Source organism: Oncorhynchus clarkii, chromosome 6 (genome assembly GCF_045791955.1).
Source record: "Oncorhynchus clarkii lewisi isolate Uvic-CL-2024 chromosome 6, UVic_Ocla_1.0, whole genome shotgun sequence".
NCBI classification, from domain to species: domain Eukaryota; kingdom Metazoa; phylum Chordata; class Actinopteri; order Salmoniformes; family Salmonidae; genus Oncorhynchus; species Oncorhynchus clarkii.
The window spans coordinates 11,880,062-11,903,547 of record NC_092152.1 but is presented as its reverse complement, the minus strand read 5'-3'; the positions used below and the strand labels follow the sequence as shown (position 1 = coordinate 11,903,547).

At 40.0% G+C, this 23,486-nt stretch overlaps 2 protein-coding genes across 2 annotated transcripts in view; both read right to left on the bottom strand.

Annotated features, from left to right (window-relative positions):
• The window catches only part of LOC139411909 (COMM domain containing 10), a 41,745-nt gene extending 37,434 nt beyond the window's left edge, over positions 1–4,311 (bottom strand). The window contains exons 1-3 of the mRNA XM_071158663.1: positions 3,959–4,311; positions 3,490–3,580; positions 3,021–3,131 (exon numbers count right to left, since the gene is read on the bottom strand). Of these exons, the coding sequence (XP_071014764.1) occupies positions 3,021–3,131; positions 3,490–3,580; positions 3,959–3,987 (231 nt within the window). The 5' untranslated portion in view covers positions 3,988–4,311. The remainder of the gene's footprint in view (positions 1–3,020; positions 3,132–3,489; positions 3,581–3,958) is intronic.
• Positions 4,312–4,902: 591 nt separating this feature from the next.
• Positions 4,903–22,164, bottom strand: LOC139411908 (AP-3 complex subunit sigma-1-like). The gene is made up of 6 exons (XM_071158662.1): positions 21,879–22,164; positions 16,242–16,333; positions 12,792–12,903; positions 12,544–12,615; positions 11,621–11,728; positions 4,903–5,636 (listed from the first exon to the last, which is right to left on the bottom strand). The coding sequence occupies exons 1-6, from the start codon at positions 21,945–21,947 to the stop codon at positions 5,508–5,510; spliced, it is 582 nt and encodes a 193-aa protein (XP_071014763.1). The 5' UTR covers positions 21,948–22,164; the 3' UTR covers positions 4,903–5,507.
• Between the last annotated feature and the right edge of the window lie 1,322 nt (positions 22,165–23,486).

Sequence of the window (23,486 nt, the reverse complement as noted above, 5' to 3'; positions counted from 1 at the left end):
ATAGATGATCTGTAATAGTGATAGACAGCCTGCATTGAGATAGACAATCTGTAATAGTGATAGACAGCCTGCATTGAGATAGACGATCTGTAATAGTGATAGACAATCTGTAATAGTGATAGACGATCTGTAATAGTGATAGACAGCCTGCATAGAGATAGACGATCTGTAATAGTGATAGACGATCTGTAATAGAACTCGAGGCACTTTCTTTTTATTCACAGTCGCTTAATACATGTTTAGACGCTAAATCTAGGTCTACATTTCTATATTTAATATCACCTTTATTTAACCAGGTAGGCTAGTAGAGAAAAAGTTATAATTTGCAATTGTGACCTGGCCAAGATAAAGCAAAGCAGTTCGACACAAACAACAGAGTTACACAGAGTTACACATATAATAAACAAAACATAGTCAATAATACAGTAGAACAAAAGAAAACAAAAAGTATATGTACAGTGAGTGCAAATGAGGTAAGATAAGGGAGTTAAGGCAATAAATAGGCCATGGTGGCGAAGTAATTACAATATAGCAATTAAACACTGGAGTGGTAGAAGATCTCTACTGAGCATCCAACCAAGCTTTTCTGAGGAAAACAGGGACATGTACAGTATGTGGCCATACCATTAAGATGTTATACCAATTCTACACGACACCTCAACTCATATTACTCAGTGGAGAAACCTACCATCAGGTGAAGTTTCCTGCTGAATTCTTGGTGAATTGCATTGATGCAAGTCAATACTTCTGTAGATTGCTAGTAGTCAGCTATTTGGCTGGCAGCTGGCGTTTGTGTGAACATACTGTTATGGGGCGGCAGGCAGCCTAGTGGTTAGAGGTTTGGGCCAGTAATCAAAAGGTTGCTGAATCGAATCCCCGGGCTGACAAGATAAAAATCTGTCCTTCTTCCCCTGAACAAGGCAGTTCACCCACTGTTCCCCGGTAGGCCGTCATTGTAAATAAGAACTTGTTCTTAACGGACTTGCCTAGTTAAATAAAGGTTAAATAAGAAATATAACAAAACATGTTCTCTTTCAGACTTAATTATTTTATATTGTGACAATCATCATCACCAATAGCACCATAGAAGGGTTACAGTGTGCATACTCTAGATACTTGAGCACTTGTTACGTTACAGCCTAATTCTATATTAATTAAATTATTTAAATTGACGAGGAAAATAACTATTTAAAAAAACTATTTAAACAAATGTTTAATGTTTGCAAATGTATTAAACATAAAAAACAGAAATACCTTATTTACATAAGTATTCAGACCCTTTGCTATAAGACTCGAAATTGAGCTCAGGTGCATCCTCTTTCCATTGATCATCCTTGAGCTGTTTCTACAACTTGATGAAAGTCCACCTGTGGTAAACTCAATTGATTTAGACATGATTTGGAAAGGTACACAAGTGTCTTCATAAGGTCCCACAGTTGAAGTGCATGTCAGAGCAAAAACCAAGCCATGAGGTCGAAGGAATTGTCCATAGAGCTCCGAGCCAGGATTGTGTCAAGGCACAGATCTGGGGAAGGGTAACAAAAACATTCTGCAGCATTGAAGGTCCAAGAACACAGTGGCCTCTATCATTCTTAAATGGAAGAAATTTGGAACCACCAAGACTCGTCATAGAGCTGGCCGCCCGGCAAAACTGAGAAATTAGGGGAGAAGAGACTTGGTCAGGGACGTGACCAAGAACTCTATGGTAACTCTGACAGAGCTCCAGAGTTCCTCTGTGGAGATGGGAGAACCTTCCAGAAAGACAACCATCTATGCAGCACTCCACCAATCAGGCCTTTATGGTAGTGGCCATACAGAAGCCACTGGGAGACTCCTGCTGCAGAAGGCGCAGGACCTCAACTGAGGCAAAGGTTCACCTTCCAAAAGGACAACGACCCTAAGCAAACAGCCAGGACAACACAGGAGTGGCTTCGGGAAAAGTCTCTGAATGTCCTTGAGCCCAGTCAGAGCTCTGAAGAGAGCTGTCCGGCAGATTCATTAAATAGTAGCCGCAAAACACCAGTTACAACATCAACAGTGAAGAAGCGACTCCGGGATGCTGGCCTTCTAGGCAGAGTTCCTCTGTCCAGTGTCTGTGTTCTTTTGCCCATCTTAATATTTTATTTTTATTGGCCACTATGGCATTTTCTTTGCAACTCTGCCTAGAAGGCCAGCATCCTGAAGAAAATGCCATCTCTCAGACTGGTCAATAAAAAGAAAAGATTAAGATGGGTAAAAGAACACAGACGCTGGACAGAGGAACTCTGCCTAGAAGGCCAGCATCCCGTAGTCGCCTCTTCACGGTTTACATTGAGACTGGTGTGTGTAGATTGATGAAATTATTTTTAAAAAAATGATTTAATACATTTTATAATAAGGCTGTAATGTAACAAAATGTGGAGGGGTCTGAATCATTTCCAAATGCACTGTATATACAAAAGTCTATGGACACACCTTCAAATTAGTGGATTTGGTTATTTCAGCCACACCCGTTGCTGACATTTGTATAAAAAATGAGCATAGGGAGTAGAATGGCCAGTACTGAAGAGCTCAGACTTTCAACGTGGCACCGTCATAGGCTGCCACCTTTCCAACAAGTCAATTTGTCAAATCTCTGCCCTGCTAGAGCTGCCACAGTCAACTGGAAGTGCTCAGCTTCAAAGTGGTTGTTCACATAAGCGCACAGAAGGAGACCGAGACGATTCTGTGCTTCCAACTTTGTGGCAACAGGTTGGGGACAGCCTAATCGGCCATGCCGATTAATCGGTCGAATCTCTAATCAGTGCCCGACCTCACTAACACTCGTGGCTGAATGGAAGCAAGTCCCTGCAGCAATGTTCCAACATCTAGTGGAAAGCCTTCCCAGAAGAGTGGAGGTTGTTATTGCAGTAAAGGGGGGGGACCAACTCCATTTTAATGCCCATTATTTTTGGAATAAGATGTTTGACAAGCAGGTGTGCACATATACGTAAGGTTATTTAGTGTAGCTAGAGTTGAGGCGAACATCAAGGCCTACTTACCTGTTCTAGAATGAAGGCAGTTGTATCCAGCACCAGACTGAGATCCTGCTTGTCCAATGACAAAGCACTCTGCAGTTTCTGTTCTTCCTCCTCACTGAACGTGCGCTCTTCCTGAGGGACACAATTAACTTCATCATTCTTTGTAAACACATGTACTGGAAAAATTGATTCAAGTGGGCTGCAGTAGTATCATGACTAAAGCCTGATGTTTGACGGCACTAGAAACACCAGTGCCACTTGCACTATTTTAAAAAACAAACAAGTGAGGCTTAGCATGCATGATACAGAGTTTGTGTAGCCTGGGTGCCAGTCGGTTTCTTCTTTCTCACCAACTAAGCCGTAAAGAATTGTCAGGCTGGACAATGACAGCAATGGAGTTAGCAAGAGAGACCAGGCAAGAGTATTTTGGAGCATATGTCTATGTTATGCCAATTATACGCCAGCTGACTTGCTCCCTCGAGACACCTACCTTCAGGTGAAGTTTCTGCAGAATTCGTGAAAGAAGTCTGGAGAATTTATTCAGTTCAATTGTGTTGATGGAAGTTACTGCTTCTTTTATGCTGTGGATTGAATAACAACGTCAGATTGTGTGGAGCACAATTAGCTAACTAACGTCAGCTAACAGACATAGATGAAACTGCTCTCATGAATGGATGAGGAGGACTAGCCTAAAAATTCCGAGTTACGTTCGTACTGTATAGTTCCATCTCCCCTTAAAGTATGATTCTTATGGCTGTAACATGACCTCTATTTCTCATGTACATGTTGCTATAGAGTGAGACCCTCGGGCAATTTCATAAAGATTGACAAGCAAGATGACTTGTTGACTTATATTTACCTAGCTATCTTACTAGCTTGCTAGCTAGCAGGGCTAGCTTAACGTTTCAGTTAGAAAACATGTTCCCTTGAAGTAGAATAAACGGACACTAAATGCCTACCTTTGTGTTTCTGTGATTATGGCAGCCATCACGGTCTTCTGTATGTTGAACAAATATATTATTCGTTTAAATCTGTCACTACAAAATGCAACAGCAGGAATCCTTATTTTCTCTTCCTGTTATGAAACGCGACCATCTACATTGTGCACTCAGCGCGTTCATTCACTAAACCCCTTTATTACACACAAATACCAAATCAATTTAATAGAACATTGTAATCTATGCTTTTATAATTAACAATAAGGTATATATTACTGGTTTGCTTACGAACTGAGAATTACATTTTATAAAAATGACTTTTCTGCATAAAAGCTGCGCAAGACTTGGCCTAAAGCAGTCACGTGCTATCATACGAACTGCTTGATGGCCGAACTGCACATACTGTCGTATATTTGTGCATTACTTTTGTTCTATATCGCAGTAAATTGTGAATCAATTATCAATGGCATTGTAGTTTAGTCAAGTACTGGCCACGAATATATTTTATGATGGCGTATTGCGTCATATAGTAGCATGGCGCACCAACCACTTCCAAATGTAATCATGGGATCAAATACAATTCTGTCACATGCGCCGAATACAACAGGTGTTGTCGGTAGTCCTTAACCAACAATGCAGCTCAAGAAAGAGTTCAGTTTATTTAGTAAATATTTTAAGTATTTTTTTTTATAAAAAGATACACAATAAAATAACGAGGCTATATAAAAGGGGGTACTGGTACCGAGTCAATGCGCTGCAGTACCGCTTGCTGTGCGATAGCAAAGAGAATAGTCGATGACTTGGTGACTGGAGTCTTTGACAATGTCCATAAGATGTTACCTACTTAGATCAAACTGTGGTCCAACTTGCTCTTCTTTCAGACAAACATACTTAATTGGCTATTATTATATTATTGAATACAATGAAACCTTTAACTGCCAACAAAAATTCCAAATAGGCAAATAATGATTCAATAGTTTATTAAGTTGCAAAAAACAAAACACACACATGCACTGATTAAATCAAGATAAACATTTGACAATATCATTTGTTTAAACCATTGTGTATACAGGTAAGACAAAGAAATACAATTTCAGCATATATCGTCATATCAGTGGAGGCTGGTGAGGGGAGGACAGCTCATAATTGCTGGAACGGAGTGAATGGAAAACCATTCCACATATTCTGCTACAGCCATTACCACAAGCCCGTCCTTTCTAATTAAGATGCCTCCAACCTCCTGTGCATCATATACTGTATATAAGAATATTCTGTTTGTTTTACAAACCACTACTAAAGTATGAATTTACAATACTGTAGCAGCCACGACATAAGGGCACACCTCCAGTGAGGGTCGAGGAATGGAATAAATAAATACTTCATTTTCTCAAACAGAACAAAGTCACAATGACATTCATTTAAAACCAGGGAGAGAAAGAAAAAGAGTTAACGCCAAAGAAATTCACACAGTACCTTCATGCTCTTTGAGAAAAGTTGGTATTTGTTCGGATTTTGGTTAAACAATTGCATGGTAAACATTGGTCGACTTCTGCACGGTGGGTCTTGCCGGCTATTTGAAAGAGGGTAAGTTTGGCACTTTTATGCTGATGTCTCCAATGTTGATGTTTCTGGGCATTTCGGGGAGGTTCATGTTCTTTACGGCTGACACTGCGCGAGCAGGGGCTCCTGCAATACCAGCCTAGATACAAAACATAAATATAACAGAGTTAAGAGTCCCTAGAAACACGTACACCACTCAACCCTCACAATGGACAGGGACACACAACAGCACAGGACGAAACATGCAGCACCACAGACGCCAGACAAAATGCAAAGCATCAACTATTAAAAACAGACATAATGTGCAAATGTACATCCAAATGCCTAGCTTCATATGCACATGCTATATTTGGTTCATTTATGATTTACATCACAACCAGGGCCAATTATGAATCAACTATGAGAACATAGTGCAACATTCATTGATCTTAAAATATTAAAATGTACTATTAAAAAGACAAGAGGCAGCATTGCTTGAAAAGTGAACCAAACAAATTCTTAAGGACTGATAAGGATACAAATGCAAGGAGAGAATTGGGTAAAGCAGAAAAAATGGATTTTGATATGAGGAGGAAATGAAGCTATAGTTATGTATAGAATGTTTACAGAATTTAGAAAACATAAATTGGGCATGTGACGTGACTGAAGTGAAATGTCTTATATAGGCTGTCTTGGGAAACTAACTAGAGCAATATCAGATGGCCTAATGTAAATCACTCTACAAAGATGTACTGCTTACTCACATCTGTATGTGAGGGGGACCGAGTGGCGCAGCGGTCTAAGGCACTGCATCGCAGTGCTAGAGGAGTCACAACAACTGGCTGTGATTGGGAGTTCCATATGGCGGGGCAAAATTGGCCCAGCGCCATCGGAGTTAAGGGAGGGTTTGCCCGGGGTAGGCCGTCATTGTAAATAAGAATTTGCTCTTAACTGACTTGCATAGTTAATTAAAGGTTGAATAAATAAAAACAATCTGTATGTGAACATATCTTACAGCTTAAATATTTCTCAGTGAAATATAACATCATTATTAGAATTCATAATAGTTTCGTAGACCTTTTTATGACCATTCCTGAAGTACAATAAACAGACTGTTTTACCAGTTAGAACATTTAGGGACTTTTTCAAGGATATACTGTAATATATTACAATTTTAACAACTCAGAAGGGAACTCTTCACACGGTAAGGTAAGGACTTAATAGTTGGTAACGTGGGTGACTATGTTCAATCTAGGCTAATGTTTGATTATTAAAAAAGTACATAAAAAACGATGCAAGCGACAGCTATTCAATGTTGAGTTATTTCCACGGCATTACCCAATGACATGGACCATGTGGGGAATTGTTGTAATACTGGGACACAGCAGGGTGTCTACTCTATGGTATACTGAAGGAGAGGGAGGAGAAACACTAAAGCAGTGAATTTCAAAGCATTGTTCAATAGAAAATGATAAGTTTCTAATATAATTTGAGATAAAAAACAAAATTGGTTGAAATGTCAATAGCAAAATAAGTAATGGACATTTGCTATGAATAACGTTTCTTGATCCCTAGATTGAGGGATTACTTAAAAAAAAAAAAAATTGCAGCTGTTCTTCCACAGAATCTTCAACAGTCAGAAAAATGTAAATTCAATTAGCTTCTAGGCTACACTTTCTAGTTGTGAAAATGAGTAGAACTAGGCATCTCTTTTCAACTACCATAGGACCGGTTACAAATATTAATCAGTAGCATTCACTAAATGTTTAAACCAGTTGTTTAGCCATTTCTAAAATTATCTTCCAATGGTTTTGTTCTGAGCAGAACCCTTCGTTCCGTTCCAATGTTCCCAACCAACAAAATAAAGAATTATAACTACGGAGGAGCGGCTTCTATGTAGGAATTTTGAATGTCTTTGAACTTCAGAGTTGGCTTAACGTTGGACCAGAGATGCAAGATCACTAACAAGCTTCTGTGTGCAGAGCGGCACCAAAATTAAAAACACATCTTACCTCTTTGTGGTTAATAAATCCAATGTGAAACGTGATAACTATAGTATCCCAAACTAGCAATGAAAAAGTAAATCCATTCTTCTAATAAGAAATGTCTCTCTCTATCTTCTGAATCACACTTGTAACGTCAGTAGGCTTTGGAGGGGGAGGTAGCCTACACATGCACGCACACACACTGGCAAAGATGTTCAGCTGGCAGGCAGACGCTGGAAAAAGTTTCAGATTGACAGAGGGAGGACTTTGCATAGGTGCTTTGTTTTTTGTGGGACATTTTTTTGGTTGTTGCCCGGAACTTAAAATGATAGTATTAACCGGTTCCAATGCTTTAGAAATAACAGTTTGGTTCCGGAACAGTATAGATCACTTTCATTCCAGGTTCCGGGTTCTGTTCCCTGAACCGGTTCTAACCCTTGTCGTACACAGAATTCTAATTTCATCCTCTGTAATTAAAAACACGAGGTCAGTTTAAGTGTCCTTCATAAATGTTGCTGCCCTCAAGTTGTGACAATACAGAGTAGCTACTGTCCTCAATGAGAACAACCCTGGGTTTTTACTGACCTTGGCAGCCAGTCAACTAAATTATACTGAATAGACTATATGTAACAACTCAAGGAAGATAAATTAGACTTGCTCCTTGCCAGTTGCCGAAAGGCCTAGGTTTCTGGTCTAGTACTCAGTCACGCCGAGTGTTCCATAGGTTTCCCCAAACAGGCATTACTACGGTGTCAGCACTGAGCTGTGACTGCCTGGAAAACCAAATGACTGGCTTGGGATATGGTCTGTTGATTAATAAACACTGATGTCACAACCCAGGGGGGGAAAACACATTTCAAGTAGGTAAACAGTAGTTTACACGTCATAAAAGCAGTCTGATGAGAGTTATAGGGCAGCAAAGCAGAGTGTGGTGACAAGGACCAGTAGAGATAAACAACATGCGGTGTTGTACTTGGCTAGCTATGAGCCTAGCGAGATGTGGTTTGAAATTTTCAGCACCTGCGAAATTGAGACGAGACCTCTGTTACAAACACAAACACAGAGCCAGACCCGACAGGTGAACAGTATAATTGCACCTCTTAGAGCCTCACCACAGGAGGTCAGTGGCACCTTAATTGGGGAGGACGGGCTCGTGGTAATGGCTGGAGCGGAAGGAGTGTAATGGTATCAAATAGATCAAAACACGTGGTTTCCAGGTGTTTGATGCCATTCCATTTGCTCTGTTACAGACATTATTAGGAGCCGTCCTCCCCTCAGCAGCCTCCACTGCTCTTCTTACTTACTATACTTTTGGTAAAAGTACCGTCGGCTACACGTATTACTCAAATGTAAACTAGCCTACTTGCCACGTCTCTCGCACTACATCTGGAGGTGACAGTTGCCCCCCTTGAAGCAGGGCAGTGTAAACAGAATGGTCTCATTGAGCCAACACTCCCACAGTATAAATGGTAATAGCAGAGCAATGTTTTTGAAAACACTGAAATGTACTATTCAGATGATTTTTTTTGCAGTAGCTGCTGGCTGCACTGAGCCACGTAAAGCTATGGAAGCCTATCCCCACCAACAACAAAATGTAGATCATACGAATTATAGGACCCGTTTATTTTTTGATTCAGGCAAAATTCAAATAAATTAACTCTGGCAGGTATAGCTGACAAACAGTTCTATATGGCTAAGCCTAGTCTGCCCAATATTAAGTCCCTGTTGTCCTAAAAACTATTTAACCAATTTCCTTAATAGTAGCTAAGCAATATGGGGTTTCATTACTCTTTTTAAGTAACAGTGATAAACTGTTGTGTCTGCTGTAAAAGATTGTTTGTGACGTCGTTTTGCTGTTATTAAGCGGTCGGCCCATGGAGAACTAGGTATAGTGTAAATTTGGGAGGTTACAGTACTTGGTTGGAAATTTAGCAGTACCTGTGTCTACCTGTCCTGTCTGGGAGACTGAAAGATAAACGTCTGTAAAGAGAGAAGAATGGAAAGAACTAGAAAGCGTCAGGGAAAAAGAGGAATGAGGAATGTTGTTAAAGCAGATTAAAGTAATTACAGTTTATAAATACACTGAACAACAATATAAACAACATGTAAAGTGTTTGTGCCATGTTTCATAAAATAAAATATCCCAGACACTTATTGAGCTCAGATTTTGTGCACAAATTTGTTTATACCCCTGTTAGGGAGCATTTCTCCTTTGCCAAGCTAATCCATTCACCTGACAGGTGTGGCATATCAAGAAGCTGATTGAACAGCATGATCATTATTACCCAGGTGCACCTTGTGCTGGAGACAATAAAAGGCCACTCTAAAATGTGCAGTTGTGTCACACAACACAATGCCACAGATGTCTTGAGGGAGGCGTGATATTCGCATGCTGACTGCAGGAATGTCCACCAGAGCTGTTGCCACAGAATAGAATGTTCATTTCTCTACCATAAACCGGCTACAACGTCGTTTTAGAGAATTTGGCAGTACGTCCAAACAGCCTCACTACCGCAGACCATGTGTAACCACACCAGCCCAGGACCTCCACATCTGGCTTCTTCACCTGCGGGATCGTCTGAGACCAGCCACCCAGACAGCTGATGAAACTGAGGAGTATTTCTGTCTGTAATAAAACCCTTGTGTGAGGAAAAACTAATTTGGATTGGCTGGGCCTGGCACCCAAGTGGGTGGGCCTATTCCCCCCCAGGCCCACCCATGGCTGCTCCCCTGCCCAGTCATGTGAAATCCATAGATTAGGGCCTAATGAATTTATTTCAATTGACTGATTTCCTCATATGAACTGTAACTCCATAAAATCTTTGAAATTGTTGCGTTTATATTTTTGTTCAGTATAAATAGAAAGTGATAAGACCTATCGTAGACCACATTCATAGACACTGACCTGAGAAGCCTCAACATCTCCAAAGTCAAAGAAACAGTTAGAGTTTTACATTGAGCCGGTTGAGCATGTGAAAGTGAACTAAATCCAGTTTATCATTCTAAACCAATTTGTATTGACAATTTTTTTTTTTTTACATACTGATTGGAATTGGTTTAATTTACATCATTCTTATGACTCAGAATTAGCATTGGTGTTGAAGTTTGAATGATTATGAGGAACACTGCGGTCTAGGGTAGGTCCAAGAAGGAGAAGACGGAGCACATCTGTTTGTTGAACAGTCAAAGACTCGGCTTACAATTCAAATGTCAATAATGATTCTATTTGATCAACGACAAAATACAGCCTAAAGTTGTTACCAAAGCATTGTTTTCATTGTTAAACACAGCCACATTGCTACAGTGAGGTAAACAATCTGTAGACGTTGGAAACAAAAAGAACTTAACAGCAAGTTACCTTATATTGTGTAGTAGCACTACATTGCAATAACAGCCAAGCAAACGTAACCTAACAAAATATCTCCTTCAAAGAACTTACTGATAAACATTTGTGGTTTTTAAATATTTTGCTTCATATTCATTTATTTAACTAGAGAACTTTGTGTGTGTGTCAATTTAAAATACATCTTGTCTAAGTCATAATGGCATTGTTCTGCCATTGGCAAATGGCAATGATTCCATGAAACAATCTGTTTTCAAGAATGGTGAAATGTAAAAGACTATATTCAAAGAGATCTGCAAATTAATTAGGAAAAAAGTGACAGCTGCATGAGAACAAAGCGATATCTAGGCTTTAACATCATGGACAACTCACCTACAAGATATCAGCTCACAGATGTTAACAAGCTCAGCTCAGGACAACTTTAACATCAGAATGACCACAACTAACCATTCAAGTCATCCAAACGCTACCATCCCCTCCACATTTAAGCAAAATACACCAACAGGACATTTCCAGTCTGTAGAGTGGGATGAGCAATGTGTCTCATGAGGGTGTGTGATTACTGAGGATCAAGATTACGCAGATGCATTGGAAAATGTGTACATTTACATTCGGTAGAAGAGACAGTGTTTTATGATGATGTTTATATCTTTGGGGGTTGGTTGGAAGAGAATGGCATTCTATATGGTGCAGCAGTGGCGCTCCAGAGAGCACAAATACTTATCAGGAGCATCACAAGAAGGACATGCAGGGTCCAGCATACACGCATGCCGGCATGTACCCGGAGTATAGGAAGTCCTAGAGAAGTACTCTTACCTCCGATTTCTCCATTTTGTTTTGGGCGTCCACCTGTATGATGATCTCATTCATGTTGGTCTCCAGCACCATCCCCCCCATCACCATCTCTGCCAGTATATTGTGGACCTACAGGTTCAATAGAAGGTGATCTATTAACAGGTTATGCTCTGACTGAGAAAACATTAAATTGCTGTGACCCAAATGTTGTTGTTTTTTTTTGGGGGGGGGGGGGCTTTTTCTGTGTGCCTTTGAAACCTACAGGATCTATTTCAAAGAGGAATTATTTTCTTAGACAATTAAAATGGATATTTATTATTGTTTGATATTGAAGAGGCGAAACAAATGTGAACAGGAAACATACCACCCTTGAAAACGGATGACCTGATGAGAGACATACACATGCAACCTAATCTCATGTAAAAACATTCGATATGCAAACATAAATCACACCAAGTCCCATTTATAATTTGTTTGTTTTATGTAGATTGCTTCGTTTCCTCAAGGCAGATAGGTTGCTTTGGTCATTAACAATGTTCCTGCATACACCAATGGTGTAGCCCTCAGTCTGGGTTTTCCCAGACTAGGTTATAGATTACTGCTGTCACAATTATCTTGCTTTCTCTTTGCTCATATTATCCTGTGTACACATGAATATCAATGGAATCTTTCTGCGTGAAATGAGGCAACCTGTGCAGAAAGTAACGCAATATCCTGCTTCGCTGCAACAGACGTGGCTAGAAATGACAAGCCAGCAGGACCAAGCGTTTTCACAGGGGAGATAAATTCACCTAGACAGTCTTATAGCAAATTAATTACACAATGGCACAGTCAGTGTCTATGGGGAGTCATACATTCACTGTGAACATTTAACTGTCTCTGATATAGGACATATTACAATGAACAGCACATTGCTAGAATATGGTTGACACAATAGGTTGTACCTTGTCCACGTGGAAAATTAAGTCAAGTTCACAGACATTCTCGAAGCATTTGTCCAATGTTTCCACAAACACCTGTGGAGAGACAATCACATTCACTGAACAGTAATAATCTACCGAGTTAGGTTGGCCATTGATTTACTCCATCAATGACACGTCCACCAACAACAAGCCAGTCTAAGATGGTGGTACCAAATGTTCATAGTTTGACAACAACAAAAAGATCCCCCCCAAGACTTGAGAAACATTACCTGGATAAGGTCTAGGATGCCAAGCTCGCTCTCAGAGGAATCGACGCAGAATACAAAGTAGAGCGTGGCATAGTGTCTGTAGATGAGCCTGTTCTCAGATCCACCAATCAACCTGACGACACAAAAACAAAACGAGGGGACAGTCGAAAAGTTCTCTGAACGGGGTGTATTCATTAGTGCAATCCGTAGCAACATTTTTGCAACGGAAAACAAGAAAACGAGTGTTTCTTATTGTAAAAATTAAACTAGGTCCCTCCCCATTTGGCGTCTAGTAAATACACCCCATTTGGTGTGCGTTTGCCTACGATCTGTGAACACTGGCAAGCATGTGGAAGTGAAGCAAGGTTGGTTAATAGATAGTGTGTACATCAGAACAGTCAACACCACATGGGAAATACATTAACACATGGCACCAATACATACATGGGATAGTTGTCAGCACAATGATCATTAATGAAACACCATTCAGTGTGATGTTTATTACGCAATAATAGGGTTGGAAACTTTCCGGTAAATTTCCATGGGAAGTTAAGCCCTGGAATTTGGGGAATTTTTCTTAAATTCATTAAAAAAAAGTTAAGTGTATCTTTTTTTGTGGGATACACAAAGCAATTCTAGGTCTTGTGGCATATTTGGGTTAAACTATCCCCAATTCAATGGAATTGCAACCCTCTGCATGCACACACAGTGTATTCCTCCATCACATATAAAGCTGATTCTCAAGATCTTGCACACTAATGAGTTGCTATTGAGCTCACACTATTTACCCACTAGGCTATTGAGCCCACAGGTAGCCTAGTGGTTAGAGCGTTGGGCCAGTAACCAAAAGGTTGCTAGTTCAGATCCCCGAGCTGACAAGATAAAAGTCTGTCCTTCTGCCCCTGAAAAAGGCAGTTAACCCACTGTTCCTAAGCCGTCATTGTAAATAAGAATTTATTCTTAACTGACCTGCCTAGATAAATAAAAGTTGTAAAAAATTAAAATAAAAAATGTTTGACAGTCTCCTGGAGCGGAAGGAGTCTCTCCAAGAAACGGCCATATCACAGTCGGCCGATATGGACAGCCCCATCAACAGGATTCTCCAAGATTGTGTATTTTGGGAGAGTGGTAAGCAGCCAGAAACCGATAGCAGTAGCCATTGCACAGATTGAGGGAGACAACGCCATCCTGTCTGATGTTCCGACTCTGCTTGCAGATGAAAGAGAAGAAGTCCGTACTGCCCTGCCCACTTCACTGTTGCTCCAAGCAGTGGAAACTGCAGTTCTGAAATGCATCAAAAAGCATGAAGACTTCTGCCTGAAGCCTATAAACAATGCAGCGTACATGTTGGACCCAAAGTATGCTGGCAAGAAGATCATGTCTGGTGCAGAGATCAACAAGGCCTATGGTGTCATCACAACTGTGTCTCGCCACCTTGGCCTGGATGAGGTTCTTGGCAGGCTGGCGAAGTACACTTCCAAGCAAGGGCTTTGGGATGGAGATGCAATATGGCAGTCGTGCCAACATATCTCATCAGCCAACTGGTGGAAGAGACTTTGTGGATTGGAGGCTCTTTCCCCTGTTGCCTCCATCATCCTCCAAATCCCATCAACATCAGCTGCCTCAGAGCGCAACTGGTCCTTGTTTGGGAACACACACACCAAAGCACGCAACAGGCTGACCAATACACAGGTTGAAAAACTGGTGGCCATCCAAGCATATTTGAGGCTTTTTGAGCCTGATAAGCCATCCTCAACAAGGTTGGAAAGTGACAGTAAAGATGAGGCCTCAGAGACTGACTGTTCAAGAGGTGGACATTAAGCAGGTCCAGGGAGAAGACATGGAAGCCTGAGAGGAAGTCAACCAAAGCTTTAGTTTCTAGACTATCATTTTATCATTATGTTGAAATGTTTTTGGGAGATGCGATGGATCATTCAATATTCCCTTTTTATTGTTCAGTGGAATCATCCCATGGGAAGAGTCAACTCATTTAATTAAAGTTCAATTCGTAACTAAATATATATTTTTTTTTTTCTCTATTGGAAGGATTTACTCATTTGCAATGATGTCTACTTATGATGAGGTAAAAGGTTTGTTTCTGTCTCCATATGATATGGTAAATATATCCAATGCAAAAAACATCTACATTTAATGGTATTAATATTAATTTGCATATATATTTCCGTTAATTCCCACGGAAGGTTTCCCACTTGTGAATATTACCCAAAATGTCCAACCCTACTCAATACACACATTCAATGACATGAAGCACAGCCAAACATGTTGGTTTTATGAACAAGTAACCGGGTCAGGAGCTGCATTCACAATACGGCATTTGAATATCCAGACTTTATTAAAAGGTTAAAGAAATATGACAACAAAAAAAACTATCCTTTGATATTTATTTCATTAGTACATTATTGACATAGTCCCCCCAAAAATGTGCATTTCAGCAATCAAGTTTAAGATATGTAACTTTCAAAATACAGAAATATGGCCCGTAATGATGATATATTTTGCGTATTACATATCTGAAACTTGATTGCTGACAGGCAAAACATTTTGGGGCTATATCAATAATGGACTAATGAAACATAGCAATTAATAGTTTTTGGGTGGCATTTTCCTTTAACCTGCACTAGCCACTTGGCCCTGTCAGTCTGTTGGACAAAAACAATCTGGCCCGTTTGATGCATTTAGCAGCATATGATGCAACATTCATTATTATATCAGCAATGGACTAATGAAACATATATATCAAAAGGATAGTTTTGGGGTGGAGTTTTCTTTAAGTCCAGGCCAAGGACAGAAGCCTTGACCAATCGTTGTAAGGCCTGATAAAAGCATGTTGACCTGAGTCTGTGTAGAAGGTCAAGCTGCTTGAGTGACATCGTATTTGTTGATGAGACTAAACTGTAGCAACAATCATATACCAGGGATCCCAGGGTTGTATTCACTAGGAACCAAACATAAGTAAATGGGCAGATCTCTAGGGAGACTAACCTGAACTTGCCTAAGTTTGTTGCAAAACATTTTACTACTGGTGTGCACTAATGAATACACCCCAGTTCTATTAGTCTCTGTTGAATGAGAGGAGGTTCCACAATGCAATAGCCTAACACCTGGGACTGCTTCATGAATGACGAAGGAATATTCAACTATTCATAATGATCCAATTGATCTCTCCCCTGCTGGTCACCATCTGATAGGTTCCCCCTTTCTCCCTTAGCTCTCCCATGCAGTGAAATTTGTCATGAGCTGTTGCCTTGTGGAAAGCGGATTCTACTCGTGGAACATTGATGTAGAGTAGCCCACATCATCAGCTCAAATGTTTGAATTTGTCTACATGGAATTGAAAGGATATGCATTTCAATGTGACATGATCAGGAGGTGTTAAGACAACGCTTCAGCTTAACACTTATGGATTTCAGTACTCCAGTGCAGTTTGACGTCTTAAAAGAATTCTCTTACATTCCACCTTCTAGAAAATTGCAGACGTTCTCATCTCTTTTGGACACCAGATGAAATGTTTCTCTGATGATTTGTTGTTCCGTGTCTTCGTTCTGTGGAACATAAATTACAAATACAGTCAGTGTGCATGGGAAAACAAAAATGTAAAGCTTTTGGTACAGGTCTTCACAACATTTATGCTTAAAACTATCCAAATGGCCTTTTTCCCCACTCATAACCTAAAAGAAGTGGCAGGACATTCACTGCATACTCTCTCCAGTGTCCACATATTCTTGCAAATGTTCTCTCTGAAATATGTGTAAGTCAGGTCATTGCAGTGAAAGGGAATGCCTTCAAGTGATCATGTGAAATGAGTCAAGTGATATGAAGCATGAGACTAGGGGGAGAGGCCATAGCAGAGAGCTCTCCATGCCAATGCAAGCACAGAGACTCTGGTCTAGCATAATATCTCCTAAACCTACTCTTCACTCTACTAAACATCTAGACACACACTCTCCTCGCTCTAGAAAATGAAAATCGAAAAGGGCCATAATGCACAGTAGCATATACAGTACGCTGTCAATATTATTTTTGTTTTTTGAGCAACTCTCCTGTTAAAATGTGTGAGAAAAAAATACTTTCCAAAATTACATTTAAAAAAATGTAGGTAATTTCCATGTGAAAGGACCCATGTGTGCTTTTCTAATAACTACATTTCTGTGTTCTATTCATGTGCTTTTCTAATAACTACATTTCTGTGTTCTATTCATGTGCTTTTCTAATAACTACATTTCTGTGTTCTATTCATGTGCTTTTTTAATAACCGTTTTCTGTGTTCATACAAGTGACTGACTGAAAGAATCCTCACCATCAGTAGCTGCAATTTGCTGCCCTATGTACATAGACATGGAACACTGGTCACTTTAATCATGTTTACATACTGTTTTACACATTTCATATGAGCAGTGCATTCGGAAAGTATTCAGACCCCTTGACTATTTCCATGTTGTTACATTACAGCCTTATTCTAAAATGTATTAAATAAATGTTCCTCATCAATCTACACACAATGACATGACAAAGCAAACAGGTTATTATAAATGTTTGCAAATGCATGAAAAATGTAAAACATAAATACCTTATTTACATACAGTACCAGTCATTAGAAGACATCAAACTTTAAATAACACATGTAATCATGTGGTAACCAAACAAAAATAAATAATAGTTAAACAAATCAAAATATTTGAGATTCTTCAAAGTAGCCACCCTTTGCCTTGATGACAGCTTTGCACACTCTTGGCATTCTCTCAACCAGCTTCATGAGGAATGCTATTCCAACAGTCTTGAAGGAGTTCCCACATATGCTGCGCACTTTTTGGCTGCTTTTCCTTCACTCTGCAGTCCAACTCATCCCAAACCACCTCAATTGGGTTGAGGTTGGGTTATTGTGGAGGCCAGATAATCTGATGCAGCACCATCACTATCCTTCTGGGTCAAATAGCCCTTCCACAGCCTGGAGGTGTGTTTTGGGTCATTGTCATATTGAAAAACAAATGATAGTTCCACTAAGCGCAAACCAGATGGGATGGCGTATCACTGCTGAAGGGTGTGGTAGCCAGACTGGTTAACTGTGCCTTGAATTCTAAATAAATCACTGACAGTGTCACAAGCAAAGCACCCCCACACCTCTCCTCCATAGTGGGAACCACACATGCGAAGATCATCCGTTCACCTACTCTGTGTCTCACAAAGACACGGCGGTTGGAACCAAAAATCTCAAATTTGGACTCATCAGACCAAAGGGCAGATTTCCATCGGTCTAATGTCCATTGTTCGTGTTTCTTGGCCCAAGCAAGTCTATTCTTTTTATTGGTGTCCTTTATTAGTGGTTTCATTGCAGCCATTCGACCATGAAGGCCTGATTCACGCAACTGATGCGGAGATGTGTCTTACTTGAACTCTGTGAAGCATTTATTTATTGGGCTGCAATCGGAGGCTGGTAACTCTAATGAACTTATCCTCTGCAGCAGAGGTAACGCTGGGTCTTCTTTTCCTGTGGCAGTCCTCATGAGAGCCAGTTTCATCATGGCGCTTGATGGTTTTTTGCAAATGCACTTGAAGAAACTTTCAAAGTTCTTGAAATGTTCTGTATTGACTGACCATCATGTCTGAAAGTAACGATGGACTGTCATTTCTCTTTGCTTATTTGAGCCGTTCTTGCCATAATATGGACATAATATGGTCTTTTACAAATATGGCTATCTTCTGTATACCACACCTATCTTGTCACAACTGATTGGCTAAAATGCATTAAGGAGTAAAGAAAATCCACAAATTAACAAATCACACCTGTTATTGAAATGCATTCCAGGTGACTACCTCACGAAGCTGGTTGAGAGAATGCTAAGTGTGTGAAAAGCTGTCATCAAGGCAAAGGGTGGCTACTTTGAAAAATCTCAAATAAACAAATATATTTTAACACTTTTTTTGCTTACTACATGATTCCATATGTTATTTCAAAGTGTTGATGTCTTCACTATTATTCTACAATGTAGAAAATATTTTTAAAAATAAAGAAAAACCCTTGAATGAGTAGGTGTGTCCAAACTTTTGACTGGTACTGTAAGTATTCAGACCCTTTACTCTGTGACTCTAAATTGAGCTCATTTTGTTTCCAATGATCATCCTTGAAATGTTCCTACAACTTGGAGTCCATCTGTGGTAAATTCAATTGATTTGACATGATTTGGAAAGGCACACACCGGTCTATATAAGATCCCACAGTTGACAGTTGTGCCAAGTTTATAGTGTCATACCCAAGAAGACCTGAGTCTAATTGCTGCCAAACAGTCCTTGACTGTGCTGTACTTTGATATACAAACTTGTGAAAAATAAAAGTTTGATTGCTTCAGATGTGTAAATTCAATTGATTGGACATGGTTTGCAAATGCATACACTTGTCTATAGAAGGTCCCACAGTTGACAGTGCATGTCAGAGCAAAAACCAAGCCAAGAGGTCGAAGGAATTGTCCGTAGAGCTCTTAGACAGGATTGTGTCTCGAGAAACAGATCTGGGGAAAGGTACCAAAACATTTCTGTAGCATTGAAGGTCCGCGGGAACACAGTGGCCTCCATCATTCTTAAAATGGAAGAAGTTTGGAACCACCATGACTCTTTATAGAGCTGGCCGCCAGACCAAACTGAACAATCGGGGGAGAAGGGCCTTGGTCAGGGAGGTGACCAAGAACCTGATGGTCACTGACAGAGCTCCAGAGTTCCTCTGTGGAGATAGGAGAACCTTCCAGAAGGACAACCATCTCTGCAGCACTCCACCAATCTGGCCTTTATGGTAAAGTGGCCACTCCTCAGTAAAAAGGCACAACAACCCGCTTGGAGTTTGCCAAAATGCACCTTAAGACTCTCAGACCATGAGAAACAAGTTTCTCTGGTCTGATGAAACCAAGATTGAACTATTTTGCCTGAATGCCAAGCGTCACATCTGGAGGAAACCTGGTACCATCCCTACGGTGAAGTATGGTGGTGGCAGCATCATGCTGTGGGGATGTTTATCAGCGGCAGGGACTGGGAGACTAGTCCGGATCAAGGGAAAGATGAACAGAGCAAAGTACAGAGAGGTCCTTGATGAAAACCTTCTCCAGAGTGCTCAGGACCTCAGACTGGAGCGAAGGTTCACCTTCCAACAAGACAACGACCCTAAGCACACAGCCAAGACAATGCAGGAGTGGCTTCAGGACAAATCTCTGAAAGTCCTTGAGTGAACCAGTGAAGGCCCGGAATTGAACCCGATCGAACATCTCTGGAGAGACCTGAAAATAGCTGTGCAGCGACACTCCCCAGCCAACCTGACAGAGCTTGAGAGAATCTGCAGAGAAGAATAGGAGAAACTCCCCAAACACAGGCGTGCCAAGCTTGTAGCATGAGGCCCAATAATACTGGAGGCTGTAATTGTTGCCAAAGGTGATTCAACAAAGTACTGATTAAAGGGTCTGAATAGTTATGTAAATGTGATATAGATATATATATATATTTTTAAAGAAATTTGCAAAGAAATTCTGCTTTGTCATTATGGGGTAATGTGTGTGGATTTGAGGGGGGGGGAACAATTGAATCCATTTTAGAAGAAGGCTGTAACGTAGCAAAATTTTCCGAATGTACTGTATTCAGAGCTTTGGGAAAACGTGGACAACAAACTGAGGGAGAATTTACAGAAATTCTGTTACCAAACTTTCCACCCGCGCAGTTATTCCAGTGAATGTGTAAAATTGTTAAAAGTAGTCATTGCGTATAGAGATATTTAGTTTGTAAACTTTTAAATCAATGGTTTTTGTTTGTCAAACATTTTAAGTGAAAAATCTGAGTCTCAGTGCAATTATGTAACTGTAGAATTGCCCCTTAGCTACCCTTGGGAATTAGTTTATCTATACCAACATTTAAAGATTATAGCCTTTTGTAAAGTCCTGTGTTGCTAAGGTGGTAGAGCATGGTGCCTGCAACCCCAGGGTTGCCTTTATTAATCTACAGTGGTGGAGATTTGTTTTTGTCATACTTGAGTAAAAGTAAAGATAAGTACTGTAAATAGAAAATCACTCAAGTCAAAGTCACCCAGTAAAAAAACTACTTGAGTAAAAGTATAAAAGTATTTGGTTTTAAATGTACTTAAGTATCAAAAGTATAAATCATTTCAAATTCCTTATATTAGGAAAACCATATTTTCTAGTTTTAATTTATTTACAGATAGCCAGGGGCAATGCTCCAACTCTCAGACATCATTCACATATGAAGCATGTGCTTAGTGAGTCTGCCAGATCAGACGCAGTCGGTATGACCAGGGATGTTCTCTTGGTAAGTATGAATTAGACCATTTTCTGTCCTGGTAAACATTCAAAATGTAATGAGTCCTTTTGGGTGTCAGGGAAAATATATGGAGTAAACAGTACATCATTTTCTTTAGGAATGTAGTAAAAGTAAGTAAAAGTAATTAAAAGTTATCAAAATGATAATAGTAAAGATGCCCCAAAAAATGACTTAAGTAGTACTTTAAAGTAATTTTACACCACTGTTAATTTATCGGACTCTACATGGTTAGCTAGTCTGTCCCATTTTCTACTAGCCTGTGACGAGTAATACATGTTCAGTTTTTAGAAGAAAAAAAACAAACAATTTTGATGAGGAATGAATTGATTGATAGGCAGGAGCACAAGTCAATAACGTGAACGTCGGCGTGTCATGTGACATAAAGCCCTTTGGACGGACAGAACGAACACTCAACATGTTTTACTCAGTGATCAGTGCACGAGACTGCGAGGAGACATGAACATCCCCAATCCAGTAGCTAGCCTGTGTGTGTAAAACGATAGATATTCCGACACATGCTTAATTATTAAAATAACAATGTTGCTCAGTCTGATATAGCATATCCCAAGATCAATGACATAGCTACCCACGTAAACAAACCAGTAAAGTCTCACATTACACCACATAAACCTGTATAACGTTAGCTACTTAACCTTGTTTGTTTGCAATAATAATTGTGCAATTAATTAGCCAAAAATAGAGCTAGCTAGATAAACTAACATTGTTAGGATGCATGCAAGCTAGCTACAACAGATTCGAAACAATTCATTGCATACTCACGTAATGCTCGTAGAATTTAGAAAGACGAGGTTTCCCATGGTTGTTGAATATTAGTATGGCTTTAATCATGATGCTCAGTTTTATGAGGGGAAGAAAAAATTGGATCAGTCTATGAATGACTGTTGTCAACACTCCAGTACCGACCCAGTCTACCTGGGAACCGATTCTAATCCGTCTCAATCTAGCTCAAATTACGGCTAGCAGGCTAACAACATGCCATTTCTCCATCCAGATTTTGCGGAAATAACCACACTCCACGTCAAACCATTCATATTCTTGCAACTACAGCAGCCGCGGTGGGTCAAACTATGGTGGCAAACGTTTCATTGGACCAGTAAAAAATGAACATCTAACACCTACAATGCTTTCAGAAAGCATTCACACTCTTGTTTTTTTCCCACATTTTGTTGTGTTATAGCCTGAATTTAAAATGGATTACGTTTATATTTTTTGTCACTGACCTACACACAATAACCAATGACGTCAAATTAGAATTCTGTTTTTCCTAAGTTTTACAAGTTAATTAAAAATGAAAAGCTTAAATTTCTTGAGTCAATAAGCATTCAACCCCTTTGCTATGGCAAGCCAAAATATGTTCTGAAGAAAGAAAAAAGCTTAACAAGTCACATAATAAATTGCATGCACTCACTCTTGTGCAATAATATTGTTTAAAATACATTTAAAAAAATACCATCTCATCTCTGTAGCCCACACATACAATTATCTGAAAGGTCCCTCAGTCGAGCAGTGAATTTCAAACACAGATTCAACCACAAAGACATGGCAGGTTTTGTAATACTGGGCAAAGAAGGGCACCTATTGTTAGATGGATAAAAAGAAAGAAGCAGACTTTGAATATTCATTTGAGCATGGTGAAGTTATTAATTACACTTTGGATGGTGTATCAATACACCCAGTCACTACAAAGATACAGGTTTCCTTTCTAACTCAGTTGCCAGAGAGTAAGGAAACCGCTCAGGGATTTCACAATGACGCCAATGGTGACTTTAGAACAATTACAGAGTTTAATGGCTGTGATATCAGAAAACTGAGGATGGATCAACAACATCGTTGTTGGTTAGAGCGTTGGACTAGTAACCGGAAGGTTGCAAGTTCAAACCCCTGAGTTGACAAGGTACAAATCTATTGTTCTGCCCCTGAACAGGCATTTAACCCACTGTTCCTAGGCCGTCATTGAAAATAAGAATTTGTTCTTAACTGACTTGCCTAGTTAAATAAAGGTAAAATAAAAATCAGGTATGAAGGTAAGACCCAGATGCAGACCATGACGAATAAACAATTGTTTAATATTCCAATAGGGGCAGGCAATAGACAGGTCAAGGCAGGCAGGCGTCAGTAAACCAGAGGGCAATGGTACCGGGCCGCAGGCAGGCTCAGGGTGAGGCAGAGGTCAGTAATCCAGAGGGGGGCAAAGGCATAGGTCAGCAGGCAGGCTCGGGGGCAGGCAGATGGGTCAGGCAGGCGGACTCTGAGTCAGGACAAGGTCAAAACCAGGAGGGCGAGAAAAGAGAGACTGGAAAAAGCAGGAGCTGAGACACACAATGCTGGTTGACTTAAACAAATAAGACGAACTGGCAACAGACAAAT

Bases quoted from the DNA above. Each gene is read 5' to 3' on its own strand.
- LOC139411908 (XM_071158662.1), bottom strand. From the start codon at position 21,947: ATGATTAAAGCCATACTAATATTCAACAACCATGGGAAACCTCGTCTT. The intron at 12,904-16,241 runs GTAAGAGAATTC...TTGTGTCGTCAG, and splicing joins AATTTTCTAGAAGGTGGAAT to GTTGATTGGTGGATCTGAGA. The intron at 11,729-12,543 runs GTACAACCTATT...TTGAACCTGTAG, and splicing joins TAATTTTCCACGTGGACAAG to GTCCACAATATACTGGCAGA.